General features: G+C 46.5%; 1 protein-coding gene and 1 non-coding gene across 3 annotated transcripts in view; one reads left to right on the forward strand and one right to left on the reverse strand.

The window, feature by feature from the left end:
• The first annotated feature begins 8300 nt into the window (after nucleotides 1-8300).
• Nucleotides 8301-25349, forward strand: part of LOC129709139 (hepatocyte nuclear factor 1-alpha-like) — a 99109-nt gene continuing 82060 nt past the window's right edge. For both annotated transcript variants that reach the window (XM_055655273.1, XM_055655272.1), the window contains exon 1: nucleotides 8301-8647. In XM_055655273.1, coding sequence (XP_055511248.1) covers nucleotides 8301-8647 — 347 coding nt within the window. The remainder of the gene's footprint in view (nucleotides 8648-25349) is intronic.
• Nucleotides 22017-22098, reverse strand: trnas-aga (transfer RNA serine (anticodon AGA)). The gene has a single exon. It is a non-coding gene; the product is annotated as a tRNA-Ser (tRNA).

The following is a 25349-nucleotide window of genomic DNA, read 5'->3' on the forward strand; positions in this document are numbered from 1 at the left end:
CACAAAAAAGCTGGAGAAACTCAGCAGGTGCAGCAGCATCTATGGAGCGAAGGAAATAGGCAACGTTTCAGAACGAAACGTTGCCTATTTCCTTCGCTCCATAGATGCTGCTGCACCTGCTGAGTTTCTCCAGCATTATTGTGCACCTTCCCCTCTAAACCCGTCCTATCCATGTACCTGTCTAAATGGTTCTTAAACTTAGCGATAGTATCTGCCTCAATTACCGCCTCTGGCCGAAACCCTTCTTCAGGTTTGCAGGCTAATTGTCTTGGTATAAATATGAATCATCCCTAGTGTGTGTGTAGGATAGTGTTAATGTGCGGGGATCGCTGGTCGGGTCGGACTCGGTGGGCCGAAGGGCCTGTTTCCGCGCTGTGTCTCTAAATGAACCAAAAAATAAATAACATAAATTATCAGCTATCTTTTGTTTCAGCCGTAATCCCACATGAGATTATCGAAAGCAGGTGATCTAACAGGTTCAATGCTTCTCCCCTTCTCTCCTTGCCTTACCCTCATATCTGTCCGCTGCTGAAAATGCCACGATTTCAATATTTTAATTGGCAACAAAAAGTATCTCTATTGCTTTAAAACAAAAGTGACAGTGGGATGTCCCTGCTGCTGCCACCGACTTCTGCCTTCACCCTGCAGGGTGCAAGCACTTAAAGGGGGAAGTGGAGGTGCAGACATAGGGCCCACTAATACAAAGGGCCAGAGAATTAACATGTACGGTCTCTGACCTCTCCCACCAAGTTTCAGCAACAGCCCTTTTCATCTGGTGAAATTGGGAACTGCAGATGCTGGTTTACAAAACAAAAAAAGATGCAAAGCGATGGAGTAATTCAGCCGGTCAGGCAGCATCTCCGGAGGACATCAGAGTCTGAAGAAGGTACACAAAATTGCTGGAGAAACTCAGCGGGTGCAGCAGCATCTATGGAGCGAAGGAAATAGGCGACGTTTCGGCCCGAAACGTCGCCTATTTCCTTCGCTCCATAGATGCTGCTGCACCCGCTGAGTTTCTCCAGCAATTTTGTGTACCTTCGATTTTCCAGCATCTGCAGTTCCTTCTTGAACACAGAGTCTGAAGAAGGATCGCAACCCGAAACATCACCCATGCACGATCTCCAGAGATGCTGCCTGGCCCGCTGGGTTATAGACAATAGACAATAGGCAATAGGTGCAGGAGTAGGCCATTCGACCATTCGAGCCAGCACCGCCATTCAATGTGATCATGGCTGATCATCCCCAATCAGTACCCCGTTCCTGCCTTCTCCCCATATCCCCTTACTCCGCTATTTTTAAAAGCCCTATCTAGCTCTCTCTTGAAAACATCCAGGGAACCTGCCTCCACTGCCCTCTGAGGCAGAGAATTCCATAGACTACAGGTTACTAGGAGTAACTCTGACTTGCTCTAGCTCTTTGTGACGTTTGGGCTCGGGACCCCTCTTCAGACTGATGTGCGCCACATGTGTTCATGCAGTGGAGTTGCTGCCTTACAGTGCCAGAGATCGGGGTTAGATCCTGACTATGGGTGGTGTCTGTGTGCAGTTTGTACATTCTCCTTGTGACCACATGAGTTTCTCTGGGTTACCTCCCGCACTCCAAAGAGGTGCAGATTTGTACGTTACTTGGCTTTGGTAAATTTTATAGTGTATCGGACACGAGGCTAGTGAATGGGGATGATAGCTGGTCGGCATGGACTCGGTGGGCTGAAGGGCCTGTTTCCACGGTGTATCTCTAAAGATGGTCTTGCCGCTTCTGTGATCTCTCCACATATAACATATAACAATTACAGCATGGAAACAGGCCATCTCGGCCCTTCTAGTCTGTGCCGAACATTTACTCTCACCTAGTCCCATCTACCTACACTCAGACCATAACCCTCCATTCCTTCCCCGTTCATATACCTATCCAATTTATTTTTAAATTATAAAATCGAACCTGCCTCCACCACTTTCACTGGAAGCTCATTCCACACAGCTACCACTCTCTGAGTAAAGAAGTTCCCCATCATGTTACCCCTAAACTGTTGTCCCTTAATTCTCAAGTCATGTCCTCTTGTTTGAATCTTCCCTACTCTCAATGGAAAAAGCTGATCCACGTCAACTCTGTCTATCCCTCTCATAATTTTAATGCCTCTATCAAGTCCCCCCTTAACCTTCTGTGCTCCAAAGAATAAAGACCTATCCACTGAAATGACTTTCCCCCTTCCTGGGCTTAGTCGGGCAGGACTAAAACATTGAAGAACATTGAAGTCTGAAGAAGGGTTTTGGCACGAAACGTTGTCTATTTCCTTCGCTCCATAGATGCTGCCTCACCCGCTGAGTTTCTCCAGCACTTTTGTCTCCCTTCGATTTTCCCGCATCTGCAGTTCCTTCTTCAACACCATTTCAGCTAAGGTTCTGCACTTTGCTCCTTTGTGGCTTCAGTTGGTAATACCAAGCTTTCACTGCATTGATTTACTAAAGGTGGCTACTGATTATGGGTTTGTTTCTGCAATGTGTTTGCTGAGTTTGCTCAAGTCACAGATTTCATCCATTTCCCCACCAACGTGCATAATAGCTGCCTATCTGGAACCATCCATATAGAAGCCTTAATTAACATGTGTGGTCTGCAAAGGGAGTTTCCTTTGGAGTAAGCAGAGAAAATCAAACATGCAGGGGAGAGAGAGAGAGACACAAATTGCTGGAGTAACTCAGCGGGACAGGAGGCAGCATCTCTGGAGAGAAGGAAAGGGTCAGACTGAAACATAGAAACATAGAAAATAGGTGCAGGAGTAGGCCATTCGGCCCTTCGAGCCTGCACCGCCATTCAATATGATTATGGCTGATCATCCAACTCAGTATCCTGTACCACCTGTTTTCTCTCCATACCCCCTGATCCCTTTAACCACAAGGGCCACATCTAACTTCCTCTTAAATATAGTATTCCTTTTCCTTTGAAGAAAGGTCTCGACCCGTAACTTCACCCATTCCTTCGCTCCAGAGATGCTGCCTGTCCCGCTGAGTTACTCCAGCATTTTGTGTCTTTCTTCGATTTAAACCAGCATCTGCAATTCCTTCCTACACATGCAGGGGGGGAGAGATGATTTGTAATGTGTGCCTTTCCCTCTATGTCTACCTTAGATGGCATATGAAAGCATTGACCACACTCAACTCCACACATTGACTGGACAGGTCCACCACCAATTTTCCGGCAACTGTGGTCCAGCACCTTTAATCCGGAGAAAATTATGAAAGCGCACTTAAAATTCCCTGGGCGGCCACAGATGGCGCTGTGCATGGTGCGCTCTAATGGGCTCCTATTGGGACCTCCCAGAAGAGTTATTTGATTACATCTGCCATTGTTGGTGGTGATCCCTCAGTTTTGTGCAATCCTTAGCTTATTGTCCTTACATTTATCCCCAGCTATGGCTTCTAAGCCAAGGTTATGGGGAGAAAGCAGGAGAATGGGGTTAGGAGGGAGTGATGATTGAACAGCGGAGTAGACTTGATGGGACGAATGGCCTCATTCGGCTCCCAACACATGCTCTTATGATCTAAGCAAGGTCCAGGGGACAGTCGTGGGGTCAAGTGTAAACACATTTAATTTACATTTGATATTCATGTTATTTATGTTTCTAGCAGTCCGTGGTAGGAATAGGAATAATTTATTGTCACATGTGACTGAGCACAGTGAGATTCTTTGCTTGCATTGACAATATATATAAAACTACCTTAGAGTCATGGGAGAGGTATAATTAGTGGGTCAGAGATGTATTACATAGAAACATAGAAACAAACGGTGCAGGAGTAGGCCATTTGGCCCTTCGAGCCAGCACCGCCATTCATTGTGATCATGGCTGATCGTCCCATATCAATAACCCGTGCCTGCCTTCTCCCCATATCCCTTGACTCCACTAGCCCCAAGAGCTCTATCTAACTCTCTCTTGAATCCATCCAGTGACTTGGCCTCCAATGCCCTCTGTGACAGGGAATTCCATAAATTCACAACTCTCTGGGTGAAAAAGATTTTTCTCATCTCAGTCTTAAATGACCTCCCCTTTATTCTAAGATTGTTAGGTCATTATTCTGTATCCTCTGTTAGTCCAGCAAAATGGCCCGGCGAGCGAGGGTGCCAGTAAAGTGGTGGTGGACCTCCACTTGTAGAACAGAGTCATTATTGACAACACTCAGTCAAGCAACAATTGGCAGGATAATCCTTCTTGGATGAGATGTATGAATGCATTCTGGAGATACCGCTTCTCTAGAGGCTTCCATTACAACAGTGCAAGTCTGTCTCGATCTGAAAGGGGGCACTTCCAGGAGCTGATTCCCCATGACATGTAGGAGTACCGCTGATGGTCTCCAAACGATGGAATAACAAAAACAAACTGCACTCCAGACTTGGATAACTCCGTGAAACCCACGGCTGCTAATAATTTGCTGAATATGGAAATAAACGAACAAGGAAATCTTCATGCCTCATTTAGAAAGATAGCTGTGTATATCAGTTTCAGTGGGATGTCGACATTGATACCAGAGATATGATACATTAAAAAATATTTGCCATCTGCTCTAAAACAGTGAAGGATATGAAAGTTGTTTTTGTGCCAAAGTCAAACAGAATATTAGATTGCCGCCCTGTCTAGTTGACAAGTATGTCATATCTACTTTCTCAGGAAATTTGTTAACTTCTGTGGCAGAGCATGATATTTTTTACATTGACTAAGCCTCCGCCATTGTTGGTGTTGTCTTACTTTTGTAGGAAAGGATGGAGCTAACTTTGGAACCAAATGGCCATGACAAGGTATACAAAATTATTGGACAGGTAGATGGGGTGGCACAGTGGTGCAGCGGTAGAGTTGCTGCCTTACAGCGACAGAGACATGGGTTCGATCCTGACTGCGGGTGCTGTCTGTACGGAGCCTGTACCTTCTTCCTAAGACGGCATGGGGTTTTCCCCGGGTGCTCCGGTTTCCTCCCAAACTCCAAAGACGTACAGGTTATAGGTTAATTGGCCCACCGAGTCCACGTTGACCATCAATCACCCATACAGGAGGCCAATGAACCTACAAACCTGCATGTCTTTAGAATGTGGGAGGATGTTGGAGCACCCACGCGGTCACAGGGAGAACGTACAAACTCCATACAAACAGCACCAGTAGTCAGAATCAAACCCGGGTCTCTGGCACTGTAAGGCAGCGACTCTACTGCAACGCAATTGTGCTGCCATTGTGTCTGTCCAAATGTCTTTTAAAACTCTCCAAGTTTAAGTGCAAAGTTCATGATGCATCAGGAAAGGGGAATTGGCACAGAGTCATGGTGTCATATAGTGTGAAAACTGGCCCTTCAGCCCAACTTGCCCATGCCGATCAACATGCCCCATCTACACTAGTCCCACCTGCCTGCGTTTGGGCCCATATCACTCCAAACCTATCCTATCCATCTGGAAAGTTTGATCCAGGAGGCTAAAATACAGCTGGGCTTTGGGTTGCCGCTTGGATTCAGGCAGGACAGTGGTCAGAAATGGAGGAGAAGGGGTAGGCCATTCAGAACGGAGATGAGGAAAAACTTTTTCACCCAGAGAACTGTGAATCTGTGGAATTCTCTGCCTCAGAAGGCAGTGGAGCCCAATTCTCTGGATGCTTTCAAAAAAGAGTTAGATAGAACTCTTAAAGATAGCGGAGTCAAGGGATATGGTGAAAAGGCAGGAAAGGGGCACTGATTGTGGATGATCAGCCATGATCACATTGAATAGCGGTGCTGGCTCGAAGGGCCTAATAGCCTACTCCTGCACTTATTGTCTATTATCTATTATCTATTATGTGATCGACCACTCCAGTGGAAGTTGAGCGAGTACATGGAATCAGGATGTAATGAAGCTGAAGCCTCAGCCTTTTGACAATTGCCCAACAAGTAGGAGGAACCCCATCAGTCTGAAGAAGGGTTTCGGCCCGAAACGTTGCCTATTTCCTTCGCTCCATGGATGTTGCTGCACCCGCTGAGTTTCTCCAGCATTTTTGTGTACCTTCGATTTTCCAACAACTGTAGTTCCTTCTTAAACAAGCAGGAGGAACTTGTTGCCTGAATAGACGTGAGCAGGAACTATAGGCAAGAATGAGCAACCTCATCGGATGGCAACTGTGGCACTCAGGAGACCATTAGAGCTGGTGAAATGAAAAGTAGAAGACAATGTGGTCAGCGTTGCGTACCCTCTGCCTGGATGTAGGACATCTTCTCAGGGCTGGTGAAAAACGTAACAATCAGAGGGGGAGAATTAGGTTGTCATCATTTCAGAACAACATGGGAAGAACTTAGAAGTAGACTGTCATTGCATGAGGAGCAAGAGACGCATTTAAGCGTAGATTCACAAATAGTAATACTCAAGCCATTGTTACCTGAGTCACACAGAGACTGGCATGAGTTTCAGCTATTAGACACTCCTTGGAGTGGCATGGGAGAAAAGTGTTTTGAAGCGATATTCTGTTGGCCTGGGCTTCACTTAATCTGTATAACCCGGTGATAAGAATGAATGAATGCATGAATAAGTTTATTGGCCAAGGATGTACACATACAAGGAATTTGCCTTGGTGCTCCGCTCGCAGGTAACAACGCGACATACAGTGAACAGTGAGAAAATGCAGGGGCTCAGTTTGGATGAGGGAAAGGTAACAAATTGAATGAGAAAACACAGGGCTATTGGGCAAAGTAACAGCAGATGTTGGAATCTTGAGCACGACACAAAGTTCGGGAGTAACTACTATCTTTAATCGGACTTTATCATATACTTAATATTATATTCTTTCTCCTGTATCTGTACACTGTTGGATGATGGCTTGATTGTAATCATATATTGTCGTTTCGCTGATTGGGTAGAACGCAACATGAAGCTTTTCACTGTACCTCGGTGCACTTGACAATTATAATAATAAATGAAACTAAACTAAACCAGGATCTCTAACGGTGTTGAACTTTCCCCCTTCCTTGATAGAAACATAGAAAATAGGTGCAGAAGGAGGCCATTCGGCCCTTCGAGCCAGCACCATCATTCATTGTGATCATGGCTGATCGTCCCCCATCAATAACCCGTGCCTGCCTTCTCCCCATATCCCTTGACTCCACTAGCCCCTATCTAGCTCTCTCTTAAATCCATCCAGTGATTTGGCCTCCACTGCCCTCTGTGGCAGGGAATTCGATAAATTCACAACTCTCTGGGAGAAAAAGTTTTTTTCTCACCTCAGTCATAAATGACCTCCCCTTTATTCTAAGACTGTGGCCCCTGGTTCTGGACTCGCCCAACATAGGGAACATTTTCCCTGCACCTAGCTTGTCCAGTCCATTTATAATTTGATATCTTTCCCCCTCATCCTTCTAAACTCCAGTGAATACAAGCCTAGTCTTTTCAATCTTTCCTCATATGACAGTCCCGCCATCCCAGTGATCAATCTCGTGAACCTACTCTGCACTGCCTCAATCACAAGGATGTCCTTCCTCAAATTAGGAGACCAAAGCTGTACACAATACTCCAGATGTGGTCCCACCAGAGCCCTATCTAACTGCAGAAGTAATCTTCCTCATCTAATGATCACGGACTGTAACTTTGCCGAAAGAAAGTAAATCAGTAGCCCTGTTTCAGTGGAGTGCAGCCCAGTTAAAATACAACTAGGTGACCATTGTACCCATTGACGGTGAACACATTGTAGGTAGCGGAGAGCAGCTGACTGGGGCTGATAAACTGAATCAATATTGAACAGGAGTTGAAAATAAATATTTGAGCAGAAATGGGGAAGGGGGAGGGACTTTTAGGGCAAAAAAATTGGTTTCAAAAAGAAAGCATTTGTTATTTTGTGCATTTCCAATATAGACTAAAGGGAAATAAACCCTTGTTTTTTGCACTGTGCTATTAGGTGCCGTTTCAGTGTTTAAGGTATTCGTCTGCACTTTGTACAACAGTTAACATTTGGTCCAAAGTTCAGTGGTTAGAGGAGCGGAGGGATAAATGTGAACCCAGGAAAATGTGCCCAGTTGGAATGTAAACAGATGAACACGGCTACGTTAGGGATGACCAAAGCAGACCACTTGTTTTGTGTAGAAAATAGTGGGGGTTTTTTATTATTTACTTAGTTTGGGAAGAAAGTTCCCATCGTTGGTTGATGGGTCATGTGCGAGAGGTTCAGTGACAGCAGGGGAGACCTGGTTGTGAGGAGTAGTTAAATAAACCTTGGGGGTGAAGAGTAGGGGGCAACGTGGATTAAGTTACAAGTTTTGTGGGGATAGGGGGTTGGGGTTGGGGGTAGGGGGGGGAGGGTGGGAGTGAGAAAGATGGTGACCAAATTAACACCTCTGCAACAGGAGCTGTTGAACGCCCTGGTTGGGTCTGGGATCTCCAAGCAGACCCTGGTTGAAGCTCTCCGTGAACTCGATGCCTACCAACCGGTCAAGGGCGATGAAGGCCAGTGCTCGACCATCAGCATGCTCCCCAACGAGGGCACCAAAGCCGAGCTGCTGCCGGTCTCAGGCAACGGCCAGCACCCGGCCAAGCTCTCCGGCGACGAGAGCTCAGAAGACGGCGACGACGACTACGACACCCCGGCGATACTGAAAGAAGTTGACAACCTCAGCCCCGAAGAAGCGGCCCAGCAAAGATCAATAGTAGAACACCTCCTACAGTAAGGATTCTTCTTCCATTTGCCTTTTCCTTCCTTTTGTACAGAGAGAGAGAAATAAAAAATCTGTCTAGTACCATCCAAAGTTAGCCCTGATCTTAGGCAGCCCATTCTCTGTAACGCGTGATGAAAAGTTGCCTGTCTGAATCAGGCGTGCCACAGCTAGTTACTAATTATCCAAATGATTGTTATTTCTCTGTTCTTTTGCAAAATATAAACTAAAATAGAATAGCCATCCCTTTTTGGTTACACTTGATCATTAACTACTGATTATACAAGGCGGCCGGAAGCGTGACCGATAGGCAAAGGCTGCTCAGATTAAAAGTTATTTCGTTGCCGGTTATTAATTAATTTTTTGTGTGCAAATTATATCGTTATAGGGTTTGTGTATTCCATTCGCCCGGGCATGTCAAGTACGGTTAATTCTCTCAGTGGCATCGCTCTGCGTGTGTGTGTGTGTGTGTTTGGATGTTTGAGGCAGAAACAGGTGTAAGGGGAATAAAACAATGTCCTTTCTCGTACTCCAGAATCAAATTATTTTTATTTATAACTGAACTTCGAACAAGACGTGGACTGTTGCTACTGTTGCTGCCTAGCTGGTGCAATTAGTCTTATACATTGCACAACAAAGCAGGTTTATAACGTAAGTCTACCATGTTGCCCAAGATTATCTTCAGAACTGCGGGAAATGTAGCAGTGAAATTGTTTACAAACGCAGAATGCTACTAGATTAAAACAAAAAAAACTTCAAAGATGTTATTTTAAATGAACATCGGCCTTCATGGTGTTTGTGGATGGGTTAGATATTTATCGAGGCAGTGTTTTACCTTCAGTAAATGCTGCTGCAAGTAACAATTTCTGTTTGGGACATACATATGCCTGTTTGGGACTCTAGATTCTTGAAATGATAAATTAAAGAATCAATGATAAATTAAATTCACGTGGGGGTGAATAATTAGATTTATAATTTGTTTTGCTGTGAGAATGAATGTATGTTGAAATGGTGTTTGACTTGTAGATATTGATTTTAATGAGGCGGGCAGCAGGGAATAGCCAGCAAACGCAGTGGCAGGCCAGTGTTTGCATGAATATAATGCTATTAAAATGATCATCCCGGGCTCTCGTTTTAAAGCGGCGAGAGTCGGTCACTTGATCGGTTGAATGGCGGGAGAAGGGAGGTTTTAACGAGTCAAACAGAGGTTCCTATCGCCGAGTTAGTCAGAGGCTGAACGCGAAGTAAAGGGTGGAAATGAGTGCTTGTTTGTTCCACTGCAACTTGGACTTTGCTCCAGGTGTACATGTTATCTGCAGCTCAGCATCAGCGATTCAATAATAAAAAAAGTAGTTCAGGGTGAACACACGGACTGCCACCTCCATTTGGGTGGCGTAGAAACAAAGAACTACTTATGCTGGCTATGTCGAAAGATGGACACAAAGTGCTGGAGTGAAGAAGTCTGAAGAAGGGGCCCGAGTCGAATCGTCACCCATCCTATTTCTCCAGAGACGCTGCCTGCCTGCCTGCCTACCAGACCCGCTGAGTTACTCCAGCTCTTTGTGTCTATCTTTCATTTGAGTAGCACTGGAAAATTATGTGCCGCTCGCAGCCATTTAACTTGCAAACCTTAACACTTTTCCTTTATATAACTGAAAATTTGCAATTCAATCACACAGCGACTATATGTTTGAGAAGGAACTGCAGATGCTGGAAAATCGAATGTACACAAAAATGCTGGAGAAACTCAGCGGGTGCAGCAGCATCTATGGAGCGAAGGAAATAGGCAACGTTTCGGGACGAAACGTTGCCTATTTCCTTCGCTCCATAGATGCTGCTGCACCTGCTGAGTTTCTCCAGCATTATTGTGCACCTTCCCTCTAAACCCGTCCTATCCATGTACCTGTCTAAATGGTTCTTAAACTTACAGCAACTATACCTGGCCGGGTGGTATCCCACCTGTTATATTTCTCGCCGTTGGCCTTGCTACTCTCATTTGATGCAACCGGCGATATAAATGTATAGGGGGGAACTGCATGTGCTGGTTTACACTGAAGATAGACACAACATGCTGGAGTAACTCAGCTGGTCAGGCAGCATCTCTTGAGAAAAAGGAATAGGTGACGTTTCGGGCCTGAACAAGGGCCTCGACCCAAAAACATCACCTATTCTTTTTTCTCCTGTGATGCTGCCTGACCCTCTGAGTTACTCAGGCATTTTATGTCTATTTCCGGGATTTACTCTTAGAAACATAGAAACATAGAAATTAGGTGCAGGAGTAGGCCATTCGGCCCTTCGAGCCTGCACCGCCATTCAATATGATCATGGCTGACCATCCAACTCAGTATCCTTTACCTGCCTTCTCTCCATAAGCCCTGATCCCCTTAGCCACAAGGGCCACATCTAACTCACTCTTAAATATAGCCAATGAACTGGCCTCAACTACCCTCTTTGGCAGAGAGTTCCAGAGATTCACCACTCTCTGTGTGAAAAAAGTTCTTCTCATCTCGGTTTTAAAGGATTTCCCCCTTATCCTTAAGCTGGGACCCCTTGTCCTGGACTTCCCTAACATCGGGAACAATCTTCCTGCATCTAGCCTGTCCAACCCCTTAAGAATTTTGTAAGTTCTTCTTCTTCTTCTCCTTGCGTACGGCGTGCACAGCCTAAAGTTGTAGGACAATTTGTTCTATTTGATCTTATTTGATTGTGCACACCAGGTCGATTGCATTCGTCGAAACAGGGCGGACCACATGAAGGTTGCAATCTCCCACCCCCCGGGATTTACAACGTTCGCCTTTCACTCCCGGGGCCTCTCGTTGCATCCATCCCCCTCCCTACCCCTGAATAATCTGACTGTGAGGTTGGGCCCAGGAGTACAGAGAGAAGCTGGGCCCAGCACATTAAAACTGCAAAGATGCAAAGCGCACATGGAGTGACAGGCAAAGAGAAAATTGTTCATTTGCAATAAATTTTGCTGTAAAATGAATCACACAACGGTAAGACAGGCCTTTCTGTCCACAGTGTGCATGTCAACTGTATGTACGCACTATTCCAATCTAATATCCTTCAGCATTCGATCCATAGTCTCCTGCACCTCTGTGAGGTACTTAGTGCATGTTGGTCATAAAATCATGGAACATCAGATGGAAAGACAGATAGAACAGAGAACAGTACAGCACAGGAACAGACCCTTCAGTTCACAATGTCCCTACTGCACATGATGCCAAGATAAACTAAGCTCCTCAGCCTGCACATGATCCATGGCATTAGTTCACAAGTCATAGGAGCAGAGGTAAGTCATTCGGCCCCATCACATCTACTCCGCCATTCAATCATGGCTGATCTACCTTTTCCTCTCAACCCCATTCTCCTGCCTTCTCCCCACATTCCTTGACACTAATCAAGAATCTGTCAACCTCTGCCTTAAACATACCCAATGACTAGGCCTCCACAACTGTCTGTGGCAGTGGATTCCACACATTCAACTAATTTCTTGACTAAAGAAATTTCTCCTCATATCCTTTCAGAAGATGCATCCTTTTGTTTCTGACGCTATGCCTTCTGGCAGTAGCGGACTGGGTCTAAAAATATTGGTTGCCAGGAGACAAAGGGGGCCCACCTCATCAGGGGCCCACTTGCCATCGGGCAAGCTGACACCTTGGCCAGTCCGCCACTGCCTTCTGGTCCTAGCTAATGGAAACATCTTCTCCGCATCCACTCTATCCAGGCCTTGCACTATTCGGTAAGTTTCAAAGAGATCCCCCTTCTAAACACCAGGCCTAGTTCTCCACCCGAAATGTCAGCTATTCCCAGTCTCCAGACATGCTGCCTGACCCACTGAGTTACTCCAGCACTTTGTGTCTATCTACCTGTCTAAATGGTTCTCAAGCATTGCAATAGTGCCTCAATTACATCCTCCGGCAGCTTGTTCCATACACCAACCACCATTTCACGCATAACTTTGTACACCTCTATAAGATCACCCCTCACCCTCCTGCACTCCAAAGATTTGAGTCTTAACCTGTTTAACCTAAGGAGGTTAGGCTTCCAAAGCTGCCTGTTATGGTTTTGATGGAGTCGGAGAGGCTGAGTAGGATGACCTCACACTTGCTCTTGTTTAGTTGGAGGAAGTTCTGTGCACCTAGACTGTGGAACAGCATCCCACTCCTCACCAGAATTGCCCCCTCCATCGACTCCTTTAAGTCGAGGCTCAAAACCTATTTCTACTCCCTAGTGTTTTTGAGGCCCTCTGAGTTGTAGAAACATAGAAAATAGGTGCAGGAGTAGGCCATTCGGCCCTTCGATCATCCAACTCAGTATCCCATTCCTGCCTTCTCTCCATACCCCCTGATCCCTTTAGCCACAACGGCCACATCTAACTCCCTCTTAAATATAGCCAATGAACTGGCCTCAACTACCTTCTGTGGCAGAGAATTCCACAGATTCACCACTCTCTGTGTAAAAAATGATTTTCTCATCTGGGTCCTAAAAGACTTCCCTCTTATCCTTAAACTGTGACCCCTAGTTCTGGACTTCCCCAACATCGGGAATAATCTTCCTGCATCTAGCCTGTCCAACCCCTTAAGAATTTTGTAAGTTTCTATAAGATTCCCCCTCAATCTTCTGAATTCTAGCGTGTACAAGCCGAGTCTATCCAGTCTTTCTTCATATGAAAGTCAACATGAAATGAAAGTATGTTGTAAACAGTTTATGTATGTATTATTAGGTCTGTGTACCATTGTACGTAGCACATTAGTACCTGCATGGATGTACAGCTCTTTGGTCAACGTGAGTTGTTTTTAAATGTGCTATACAAATAAAATTGATTGAATCAAGTTTGAGTCCTGACCTTGGGTGCTGCCTGCGTGGAGTTTGCACGTTCTCCCTGCGACTACGTGGGTTTCCTCCCACATCCCGATGTTGCGCAGGTTTGTAGGTTCATTGGCCTTGGTGAATTAAATGGCCCCTAATGTGTAGGGAGTGGATGAGAAAGTGGGATAACATCGAACTTATGTGAGTGGGTGAGGGATGGTCAGCATGGACTCGGTGGGCCAAACGGCCTTTTTCCATGACGTCTCTCAAAACAAAAAATTTAAACCGGCAAACCACCCAGCAATTTAGTGTCACGAGGAGAGGATTAATTTTCCAAATGTCACAAAACATGAGGAGCTATTTGCACCTAATGCGAGACTGTGTGATGAAAAATGTCAGCGAAGAATTCATCTCTGGGCGATTTTATGTGCAAGTCAAGTATTTAAACAACATTTCCTTATCAATGAAATATTGCAGCTGCACTTTCAACAGCTTGACAGCGAGATTGAAGTGTGGATCGGCAGGAATAATGAAGTTTGCAACAGCCGAGCTGCTTCCCACACACGTATTTACTAGCGATCGGCTCTCTGGGAGATAACCCTTGCTGTAACATTGTGTGACAAGTGTGGGCGCCCACATAACCCACCCAAGCGCCATGATTCATTCAAAAGGCTGCCTTGGATTTATAGAGAGCTTTTCAATGGTCTATAATTCACAACGGATTTTAAAAAGTAACCGTGCTACAGGTATTGTTATAAAGTAGGAAAAATAGTAGCCAGTGTTCCAAATGTCAAAATATAATGACTAGATGATTTCTTACAGGTCACATTGGTTGAGGTATAAATACTGACCGGAAACTCCTTCTCCTTAAAATCAGTGTTATGGGACTTTTGATATCCCTCCTCCACAAAGCAAAGCAAGTCCCGTTAAAAAGCCGTGTCGGTACATATCAAAGTTAGATGCAAAGTGCTGGAGTTACCCAGTGGGTCAGGCAGCATCTCTGGAGAAAAAGGATGCATGATGTTTCCGGTCGGGTCTGAAGAAGGGTCCCGACTCGAAACATCTCCCATTCCTTTTTCTCCAGAGACGCTGCCTGACCCGCTGAGTTACTCCAGCACTTTGTGTCTATGGAGTAACTCAGTAACTTGTGTCATTCATAAGCCGTCAGGATGTTTTCGCTACAGGGCTGGATCGTCACCCCACGCTTTTGTTTTCTAATCCCTCAGTTGGAAGCATCACTGAAGCACATAAGAATTGAAGAGTTTTTGCCTCTATATTTGTTTACAATCTCCTTTAGGGCATATATGCACAAGTCAGTGCCATGTTTAGCTTTAAACTCAAACTGGTTATCTGTGGAGTTAACAAACTCATTTACTCTATCCAGCAGAACTCTTTCTAAGACGTTTGACAATATGCTGGATAAAGCTATGGGCCTGTAATTATTTAGGCTGCCTACTTTACCAGCTTTGTCCTTAATGACCGGCACTATCAGAACAGACCAGACAACATTGAGTCTGGTAACAAGTCATGAATCATAAAGCCAGTAAAACAAACAGCAAGGAGAGGAGCTATCCTCATACTCGCATACTTAAAATGTTCAGCAGAAATGTGATCCAAGCCACTTGCATTGTTGTCAGACAGCTTGTTCATGGCATGATACACCTCATGTGACATAATCACCAACGAGTCATTACTCTCATTATTGTCCACCCTATACAAATCATCTTGGGCACAGTTGAATAAAGTATTATAATGTTGTCGCCATAACTCCGCGATATTAGCTGTTCCGGAGATTCCATCTACAGTGCATGGTAGAGATGTTTTGCAGTTATTAAGAACTCTCACTTCTTTCCAAAAATCAGTAGCATTGTTACTTAGCAGCTTCTTAGCCATGGAATCAGCCTTCATAGCTTGCTTGTTTTTACAGATGAAGCAAACAGCTTACTTATACCTTGCATTAGTGAGCTTCTTGTACTCAAACACAGGCCCCTGTCTGGGTCTACCTGCCATAGCCCATGATTTAGTGGCTTCACGGGCTTCAGCGTGATACTCAGCTACATACTTATTCCAGCCAGGCCTGATGTTATGTGTCTTATTTTTATGCTTGCAGTAGGGCTTACTGCCTACATATAAAGCGCTTACTATATCATTACACATGGAGCAGATATCTCTCCTGTACTTCATGTCCTTACAATTAACATTACTACATTAGGTAGATGAATATTGCTTAAGGATTTATCTGTATGGGCATAATAGGCTAGGATGTCTTCCTTTGTGAGGGTTGACCAGTCCAGTTTTTCTGTGTTAAAGCTATTTCTGTCTCTAGATACCACAGGTATGTGTTCAACGTTTATTGTTATAGCAACAGGTATATGATCAGTCATTGCTGCCCCATACAGAATGCTCATACACCCCAATGAGGCATGTGCATCAGCTGTAGTAATACAGTGGTCCAGCCATGATGTGGTGTGCCAGGCCTCACTAATATAAACATAACTATCTGTAGGTAAAAGCACTTTGCTTGACAATATTAAATTATTATCTTGACAGAACTGAGCCATATGATTGGCAAATAATGAGTTCCTATCTGAGATATCTGCATTCATATCCCCAATGACATATACACTACAATAATTATTGTTTTGAATAAAGGAATGGATGAAAGCAAGCCTATTTAAATATTCATCCTCACTCTGATAGCATTCATAGGGTGTACACACATTCAGGATAACTAATTCCTTGTCGTTGTGAGCAAAGTGTATTGCAATAGACCAGTCAGCATCAAGCCCAACCACATTAGTTGATGAATATGAACATTGACTTCTCCAATTTCAGGTAGTCCTTTGCTTTGTGAGGGTTGACCAGTCCGGGTAGTCCTGTGAGACTTGGCCCCCACCTCTCCTCCACTCGCAGGTTGAGTACCGGTTCCCCACAGGGCTGTGTGCTAAGCCCCCTCTTATACTGTCTCTACACCTACGACTGTAGTCCGGCCCACAACAACAACCGCATCGTCAAATTTGCTGACGACACTACTGTGGTCGGACTTATTTCAAAGGGAGACGAGGCAGCCTACAGAGAGGAAGTCCTGAAGTTGACAACCTGGTGCTCAGAAAACAATCTGGCTCTGAACACCAGGAAAACAAAAGAGCTCATTGTCGACTTCAGGAGGCACAGCACCGACTTAGTCCCCCTACACATTAACGGCGAGTGTGTGGAGAGGGTCAACACCTTCCGGTTTCTCGGCGTCCATATCGCGGCTGACATCTCCTGGACGGACAACACGACAGCGGTCATCAAGAAGGCTCAGCAGCGGCTGCACTTCCTGAGGGTCCTCAGGAAGCACAACCTGGACTCTAACCTGCTGCTGACCTTCTACCGCTCGTCCATCGAGAGCCTGCTGACATACTGCATTACAGCATGGTATGGCAGCTGCACCATGGCAGACAGGGAGAGGCTTCAGAGGGTAACCAGGACAGCGCAGAGAATCATTGGTTGCCCTCTCCCCTCCCTGATGGACATCTACACCTCCCGCTGCCTTAGCAGGGCAAAGAAGATCACCAAAGACAGCTCCCATCCTGCGTTTGGACTGTTCGACCTGCTGCCCTCTGGAAGGCGCTATAGGTGCATCAAATCCAGGACAAACAGACTCAGGAATAGCTGCTTCCCGAGAATTATATCTACCATAAATTCAAATCCACACATGCACTGACTACACCGCCCAACAGGACTTCCATCTGTATATATGTATGTAGCGCCGTAGAATTTGTGCACCTATTCCCCCCCCCCCCATCTCCCTTCTGTTTTGTTTTTCTGTTTCTTGTTTTTTGTGTAAAATTGTATGTATGCACTGAGTACGAGCAGCTTTCAGTTTCACTGTACATGTATAGTGACAATAAATGGCATATCTATCTTTCTTCCTCCTTCCCCTCCCCTTTCTAGCTCTCCCACAAGCCTACTGTCCCCACCTCTTCCTTTCTGTTTCCTGCCCCCCTCCATCGCCCCCCCCCCCTCCCCGCCCCGACATCCGTCTGAAGAAGGGTCTTGAACTGAAACGTCGCTTATTCCTTCTCTCCATAGATGCTGCCTCACCTGCTGAGTTTCTCCAGCACTTTTGTCTCCATTCACGTGTTTCCAGTATTTTCAGTTGTATATCTTCAGCGATACTTGTTGATCACAGATATCCAACTGTGACTCCTTGGGTTATAATGGAATTGACAGAATGCCTTACGCAACCGAGGACCCTCATGGCCAATGGAACACTCGCCAGAACAATTGCTCTTCTTTGAAAACGAACTGCGGGATCTTTGTGTGTAACTGAGCATTGGTCTAATATCTCATCTGATGGACACCACACATTAAATGCTGGTGTCACCTTAGATTTTGTACTCCCATCCCTAGAGTGGGATTTGCCGTCCCAAGTAAATTAGGAAGAACGACACAACTGAGATATGGCAGAGTCAAGAGATTAAGAGTCAAGTCAAGAGCATTGAATTATGTGTACAGACAACGGAACAATGAAAATCTTACTTGCAGCAACATAACAGTCTGCAAGTATTCACGTGTCAGTGTCAGTAATACCGGTATTCTTTCTCTTCCCCATTATCCCTATCACATACCTCACTATTGTTCACAGTATCAGTTGGAAGGCTGGGCCTGTTCTACCCTCGCTACAAAGCTCTTAGTCTCTCCACAGGTAGACAAAAATGCTGGAGAAACTCAGCGGGTGAGGCAGCATCTGTGGAGCGAAGGAAATAGGCGACGTTTTGGGTCGAGACCCTTCTCCACAGGTACATTAGAAAATAGTCTCTCCACAGTCTCTGGCTTATTAGTCTCTTAGTCTCTCCACAGGTAAAATAGCTTACCATAATCACCATAATATTGCCTCCATTCCCCCAAATTGCACTGATTACACCGCTCACAATCCGATTATATATTCCCACCCTCCCATGGGGAAATGAAACACAGGATGGAGAGCGGTGGGTGAAGAAGAGTAACGGCCATAACTGAAGCGCCTTTGTTGAGGGAGGCAATCGGTTGTTGTGAAAGGCTCTTTACATCATGAACCCTCCATCCACGCCAGCACAGAACTGTTGACAAACACTTACTGTGCTGCATATAATAGATGCTGCAAAGAGATGTGAACTCTGAACGCTGTCACACTCTCTTAGAATGGGAATGTTGAAGTACTTTCCCCAGTCGTTGAACTGAATTAGATCTTATATTTCAATTCTCCTCAGTGTGAGTTCTGCCTTTTAGTATCAAGCAATTGTTTGAGAATATTCTCTTTGAATGTTGGGTTAAATTGATGCCAAATGATTACGGCTTGTTTGCACTTCCCACTGAGTTAACAATCCTTGTTCCGCAAGGAATTTTGGTGCTGCTTGTAAGACTCTTACGGGAGTAGACAGCGGTGCCAGTGGGAAGCTCCATCAAATTGGTTCTATTTCCCTACATAAAGGACAAGCCAAAGAGCGTGGTTTTGGAACAGCTTCATCCAAGACAACAAGAAATTTGTCGAGAATTGCAGACGCAGCCCAGACCAACCTCCCTTCCATTGACTCCATCTGCACTGCACGTTGCCTTGGCAAGTCCACCAGCATAATCAAGGACGAATCTCTTCCCAGTCACTCCCTCTTCTCCCCTCCCATCAGGCAAGCGTTACAGAAGTGTAAAAACGCACCCCTCCAGATTCAGTGACAATTCCAACCCCAGTTGTTATCGGGCAACTGAACCGTTCTATCACATTCTGAACTTCAACTGAACCATCCTAGAGAGTGGTCCTGAGCTACCATCCCCCTCATTGAGACCCTCGGACTATCTTTAATCGGACTTTACTGGACGTTACCTTGCACTAAACGTTATTCCCTTTTCCTGGATCTATACACTGTGTGTTTGATTGTAATCATATATAGTCTTTCCGCTGGCTGGGTAGCATGCAACAAAAAAGCTTTTCACTGTACCTCGGTGCTCGTGACAATAATCTAAACTAAACTAAACTAAACTACAATCAAGCCAAGCAGGTGCAATAGGTAGAGCAATGAGAAAAACACAGAGTGCAGAGTATAGATCTCCACATTGTAGCGCATCAGTTCCAGAGACAATGTGCGCAATGGGGTAGAGGTGAGTCGGACAGTACCCTAGTTTATGAAAGGTCTGTTCAGAAGCCCGATAATAGAGGGGAAGAAGCTGCTCCTGAGTCTGGTGGCGCGCGCTTACAAGCTTCTGTATCTTCTACCCATCAGGATTTGGGGAGAAGAAGGACTGACTGGGGTGGGACAAATCTTTGATTATGTCCGCTGCTTTTCCAGAGGTTGTGTGAAGCGTAGATGAAGTCAATGGTGGGAGATCTGGTCTGTTTGATGGAATGGGCTACTTAGGTTAAGTGATTGTTTTTTTGCTTGTACTGTACATCTCTGACAGCATATTATTCACTCCGGAAACTGTACTCGGCTTGAGGTGGCTGCCTTTTCTGATTAGTGCTGAATGACATCGAATGGATAGTGCGAATGTGGATGAAATCTAAATCAAACTCATCTGTTACATCGGACATACGTGAATAGTTGCATGACTCGATCCAAAAGCAAACGTACTTTTAGTTTAGTTTAGTGGTACAGAGCAGAAACAGGCCCTTCGGCCCACCGCATCGACCAGCAATCCCCACGCATTAATTACCCTACACAGGCTCGGGAGACAATTTTACATTCATACCAAGCCAATTAACCTACAAACCTGTCTTTGGTGTGTGGGAGGAAGTCGGATATCTCGGAGAAAAACCACGGGGAGAACCTACAAACTCTGTACAGCCAGCACCCGTAGCCAGGATTGATCCCGGGTCTCAGGCGCTGGAAGGCAGCAACTCTACCGCTGCGCCACCATTCAGTTTTCATTTTGTAAAGACGTTGGATGAATAGAGCTCGCATTTCTTCATTGATATGAATTTACTGGAGATATTAGCAGCAAATTTTCAATTACCACAAATGCATCCAAGCTGCAATAAATATCTTCCCTCTGAGCCTTCCTCAATATCTCCCTTCTTTGACAGACAATGTGTATTATGTAGTCAATTAAATAAAGATACCATTAAGGAAAAGGGAATATACTTGTAATTTCTATGCCTGAACGCACTTAAATTGAATAATTAATATGTTCGTTTGCAATTAAGTTAGCTGCCTGTTGAATTTCTTTTGTAAATTTGCGACTGTAAGCTCTCTCTCGACACAGGGCAACCAAAGGCTGCTAAAGAAGTTATTAAATATTCCTTACATTTAATGACAGGTGTTGAGTGGAGATCAATGAAGCAAGAGGCTAAGGTATGTCACCTCTGGGAAGAGCACTGGTGTTTAATCGCGAGAGGACAAAGTATGACTTCCTTCATAAGTACATATGTCATTGGAGCAGAATTAGGCTCTAAGTTGTTTAAGAAAGAACTGCAGATGCTGGAAAATCGAAGGTAGACAAAAATGCTGGAGAAACTCAGCGGGTGCAGCAGCATCTATGGAGCGAAGGAAATAGGCAACGTTTCAGCCCGAAACGTTGCCTATTTCCTTCGCTCCATAGATGCTGCTGCATCCGCTGAGTTTCTCCAGCATTTTTGTGTACCTAGGCTATAAGTTCATAAGTTCTAGGAGCAGAATTAAGCCGTTCGGCCATCAACTCTACTCCGCCATTCAATCATGTCTGATCTATCTCTCCCTCTCAACCCCATTCTCCTGCCTTCTCCCCATAACCCTTGACACCCTTACTAATCAATACTCTGTCAATCTCTGCCTTAAAAATATCCATTGACTTGGCCTCCACAGGCCTTCTGCGGCAATGAATTCAACAGATTCACCACCCTCTGACTAAATAAATTCTTCCACATTTCCTTTCTTAAGGTAGTTACGTCCTTTTATTCTGAGGCTTTGACCTCTAGTCCTAGACTCTCCCACTGGTGGAAACATCCTCTCCACATTCACTCTCTGCAGGCCATTTGGATTATCGAGTCTAGTCCGCCATTCAATAAAGACTGATCTATTTTTGCCTCTCAACCCCATTCTCCTGCCTTCTCCCTATTATTCAGTCATGTCAGTCGGCAGCTGAAAGTGGATCTACTGCCATTTGGCCTTATCTGGAGCAATGCCAGTTATCGCCCACTAAGTTTGTGAAAAACTCTAAACATCACAACTTATGTCATTCCATTTGTTGTACGTTCCTCTCGTGTGTGATTTTAGTTGTTCAGCTGAATGAGTCAATTGAACAGATGATAATCCATTTTGAAGGTTTACGTTTATCGTTGTCACGTATACCAAGGTATCCAAACAGGTCAAATAATACTATAGATAAAGACAATCAAATCAAACTCGTGTATAATACATAGAGCAAAGGGGAAGATTCTGTACAAAGTGCAGGATGTAGTTCTCAGCACTATAGCGCACCAGCTCCATAGACAAAGTCCAATGTCGGCATTGGGGTAGAGGTGCGTGGAGTCAAGTCAAGTCAAGTTTATTTGTCACATACACATACGAGATGTGCAGTGGAATGAAAGAAAATTATGCACAGGTCGGTTCAAACGAGCGGAGCTGCTACCGCCGTAATCGGCAGGATACGAACCTGCGCGGGGAAACCGCAATGGATTTCTAGTCCATCGCCTTAACCACTCGGCCACGACCACTGCACAAGTGGCGCAGCGTAGAGTCGATGCCTTACAGTGCCAGAGACCTGGGTTCGATCCCTACTACGCGTGCTGTCTGTGTGGAGTTTATACGTACTCCTTGTGACAGCGTGGGTTTTCTCCGAGTGCTCTGATTTACTCCCACACTCCAAAACATGTACAGGTTTGCAGGTTAGTTGTCTTCTGTAATTTGTAAATTGGCACTAGTGTTAGTACAAGTGTACGGGGTGATCGCAGGTCGGCGCAGACTCGGTGGGCCGAAGGGGCTGTTTCCGCGCTGCATCTCCAGAGTACTAAAGTCAAAGTGAATCGGACCGCAGCCTAGCTTATGGAGGGACTGTTCAGAACAGTTAGTTCCCAGCTGTTATCAGGCAACTGAATGGTCCTCTCATCAGCTAGAGTGTGATCCTGACCTCCCATCTACCTCATTGGAGACCTGTCAACCATCTTCTATAGGCTGTAGGATAGAAGTCAAGTCAAGTCACATTTATTTATATAGCACATTTAAAAAACAACTCTCGTTGGCCAAAGTGCTTTACATTTGTAATAAGAATAGCACAACAAAACAGACTACATACATATATACATGTAGCCCTCGCTCAGAGGACGTCAGGAAAGGCTTGGGAGTATAGATAAGTCTTTAGTCTTGACTTAAAAGAGTCGATGGAGGGGGCAGTTCTGATGGGAAAGGGGATGCTGTTCCACGGTCTAGGGGCTGCAACGGCAAAGGCGCGGTCGCCCCTGAGCTTATGCCTAGACCGTGGGATATTCAGCAACCCCAAGTCAGCCGATCTGAGGGGCCTGGAGGTGGAGTGGTGGGTGAGAAGACTTGTTATGTAGGTGGGGGCAAGCCCATTGAGGAGCCCATTGACCCAAGAAGTGGTCTTCCTGGCTCATTGGCTCACTGGTTGGTGAGGGTTCGATGGGCTGAAGGGCCTGTTTCCACATCGTATCTCGAACCTGAACGAAACAAAGTCCTTGCATTGCATTTTTCGCCCAGCCTGTGCATTCTGGCCAAACTGGCCACAGTTCACCACTCTGTACTTCTTAGTTACTGTGTTTGTTCAGTCTTAACTTACAGTCCATTAACAAAGGAGCCATTGAGAGGAGTGGGAGAGGGGACAAGATGAATCAAGAAGCGATGCCGAGCAGATAGCAAGATTGGTTTTTCATTGAGCGCTGGCTGTGGGAGGGAGGGGTGGATGTGGGAGATGAGATGACTGCATGAGTCCAGCATCGTCACCCATTCACCCATTCAATGAATGGGTGAAGATGCGGGGCCAATGCAGTCAGCCTTGATGTCAACACAGCGGCGGGTGGTACTGATGGACCAATTCCAGCATGGGACCGGGTATGAAGGATTGGAGACGTTCTCAAGAGACTGTGCAGTCGCGGTAGAAAGATCAGGTAGAGGGGGGAGGAGAGAGGAGAATAGAGAAGTGAGGTGAATTGTTTAAGAGGCAGCAAGTTTCCGCACTGCGCTGTGTGGGGCTGAGCTGCTCCATGCTTCATATCCAGCGAGATTTCAAAGCCTGCCAGATTGCCCGAGGATGAACAAGTCTCCGATTGCACTTCCATGAGAACAAAGCAACTGGAAAATCAGACTTGGCGAGGTATCACAACGTCAAATCTGAGCTGAAGTACTGAGTGAATCCTGGCGCCGTGTAACTAAATCTCTGGCCCAACTGCAATGTAAGCATTTAGAAACTTGAGTGCCTGTGTCGGGAAAGCAGAGAAGCCCAGAGTGTGCAGCAGATCCAGTGTGCTCCCCTCTTAAAACGTCACACCCCCCCCTACTTCCCCTCACAACCCACCCCCCCCTCACACCCACCTCCCCTCTCACACCCACCCCCCCCCTCCACTCCCCCCCCCACACGCACCCCCCCCCCACCCAAACACCCCCCCCCCCACACACCCCCCCCCCCCCACACACCCCCCCCCCACCCCCCCCCACACACCCCCCACCTACCCCCCCCCCACACCCAACCCCCCCACACACCCACCCCCCCCCACACCCCACCCCCCCCCCCACACACCCACCCCCACCCACACACACACCCACCCCCCCCCCCACACACCCACCCACACACCCCCTCACACTCACCCACACCCCCACCACCCACCCCCCCACACACCCACCCCCCCCCCCCCCCACCCCCCCCCCCCCCCCCCCCACCCCCCCCCCCCCCCCACCCCCCCCACACACACACACCCACCCCCCCCCCCCCCCCACCCCCCACCCACCCACACACACCCACCCCCCCACACACCCCCCCACCCCACATTACCCCACCACCCCCCCCCCACTCACACCCCCCCCCACACACCCACACCCCCACACACCCCCCCACCCACCCACACACACACCCACCCACCCCACCTAGTCCCCCCCACTCACACCCACGCCCCCCCACACCCCCCCCCCACACCCACCCACACACCCCACCCACCCCCCCCCCCACACACCCCCTCCCCACCCCCTTACTACTCCCCTCACACCCACCTCCCCCTCACCCCCCCCCCCCCACACCCACCCCCCCTCACACCCACCCCCCCCCCCCACCACCCCCCCCACACACACCCCACCCCCCCCACACCCAACCCCCCCCACACCCACCCTTCGACTTGCAGATTAACTTTTTGGGGGAATCCAGCACTCTGCTGTAAATGTTATAGGACCATTGCACGGCTTCTGACTACGGGTGCTGTCTGTGTGGAGTTTGTACGTTCTCCATATGACCGTGTGGGTTTTCTTCAGGTGCTTCGGATTCCTCCCACATTCGAAAAAGGCGTACAGGTTTGTAGGGTAATTGGCTTCTGTAAAATTGCCCCTAGTGTGTAGGATGCGAAACTGGGATAATATAGAATGAGTGTGTGGGTGATCAATTGTCGAAGCCGACTTGATGGGCCGAAGGGCCTGTTTCCGCGCTGTATCTCTGACACAAGCTTCCAGCCTCTGCGATCAGACACAGCGACAAATTTGTTGACTGATGGATCTAATCGGGGTCTCCATTAGAAATACCCCTCCATATGTCTAGACTCCCTCTCCCCTGACTCTCAGTCTGAAGAAGGGTCTCGACACGAAACGTCACCTGTTCGTTCTCTCTGGAGATGTTGCCTGTCCCGCTTAGTCACTCCAGCATTTTGTGTCTTTCCCCATTAGAAAATATTCTCCTCTTTGACAAAGGTGATGCTTTGCTGCAGGTTTGTGGCCATGCCAGAACCAAGAACACGTTATCACTTTATCATCG

The sequence above is a fragment of the Leucoraja erinacea genome, chromosome 25 (assembly GCF_028641065.1).
Source record: "Leucoraja erinacea ecotype New England chromosome 25, Leri_hhj_1, whole genome shotgun sequence".
Taxonomy (NCBI): Eukaryota; Metazoa; Chordata; class Chondrichthyes; order Rajiformes; family Rajidae; genus Leucoraja; species Leucoraja erinaceus.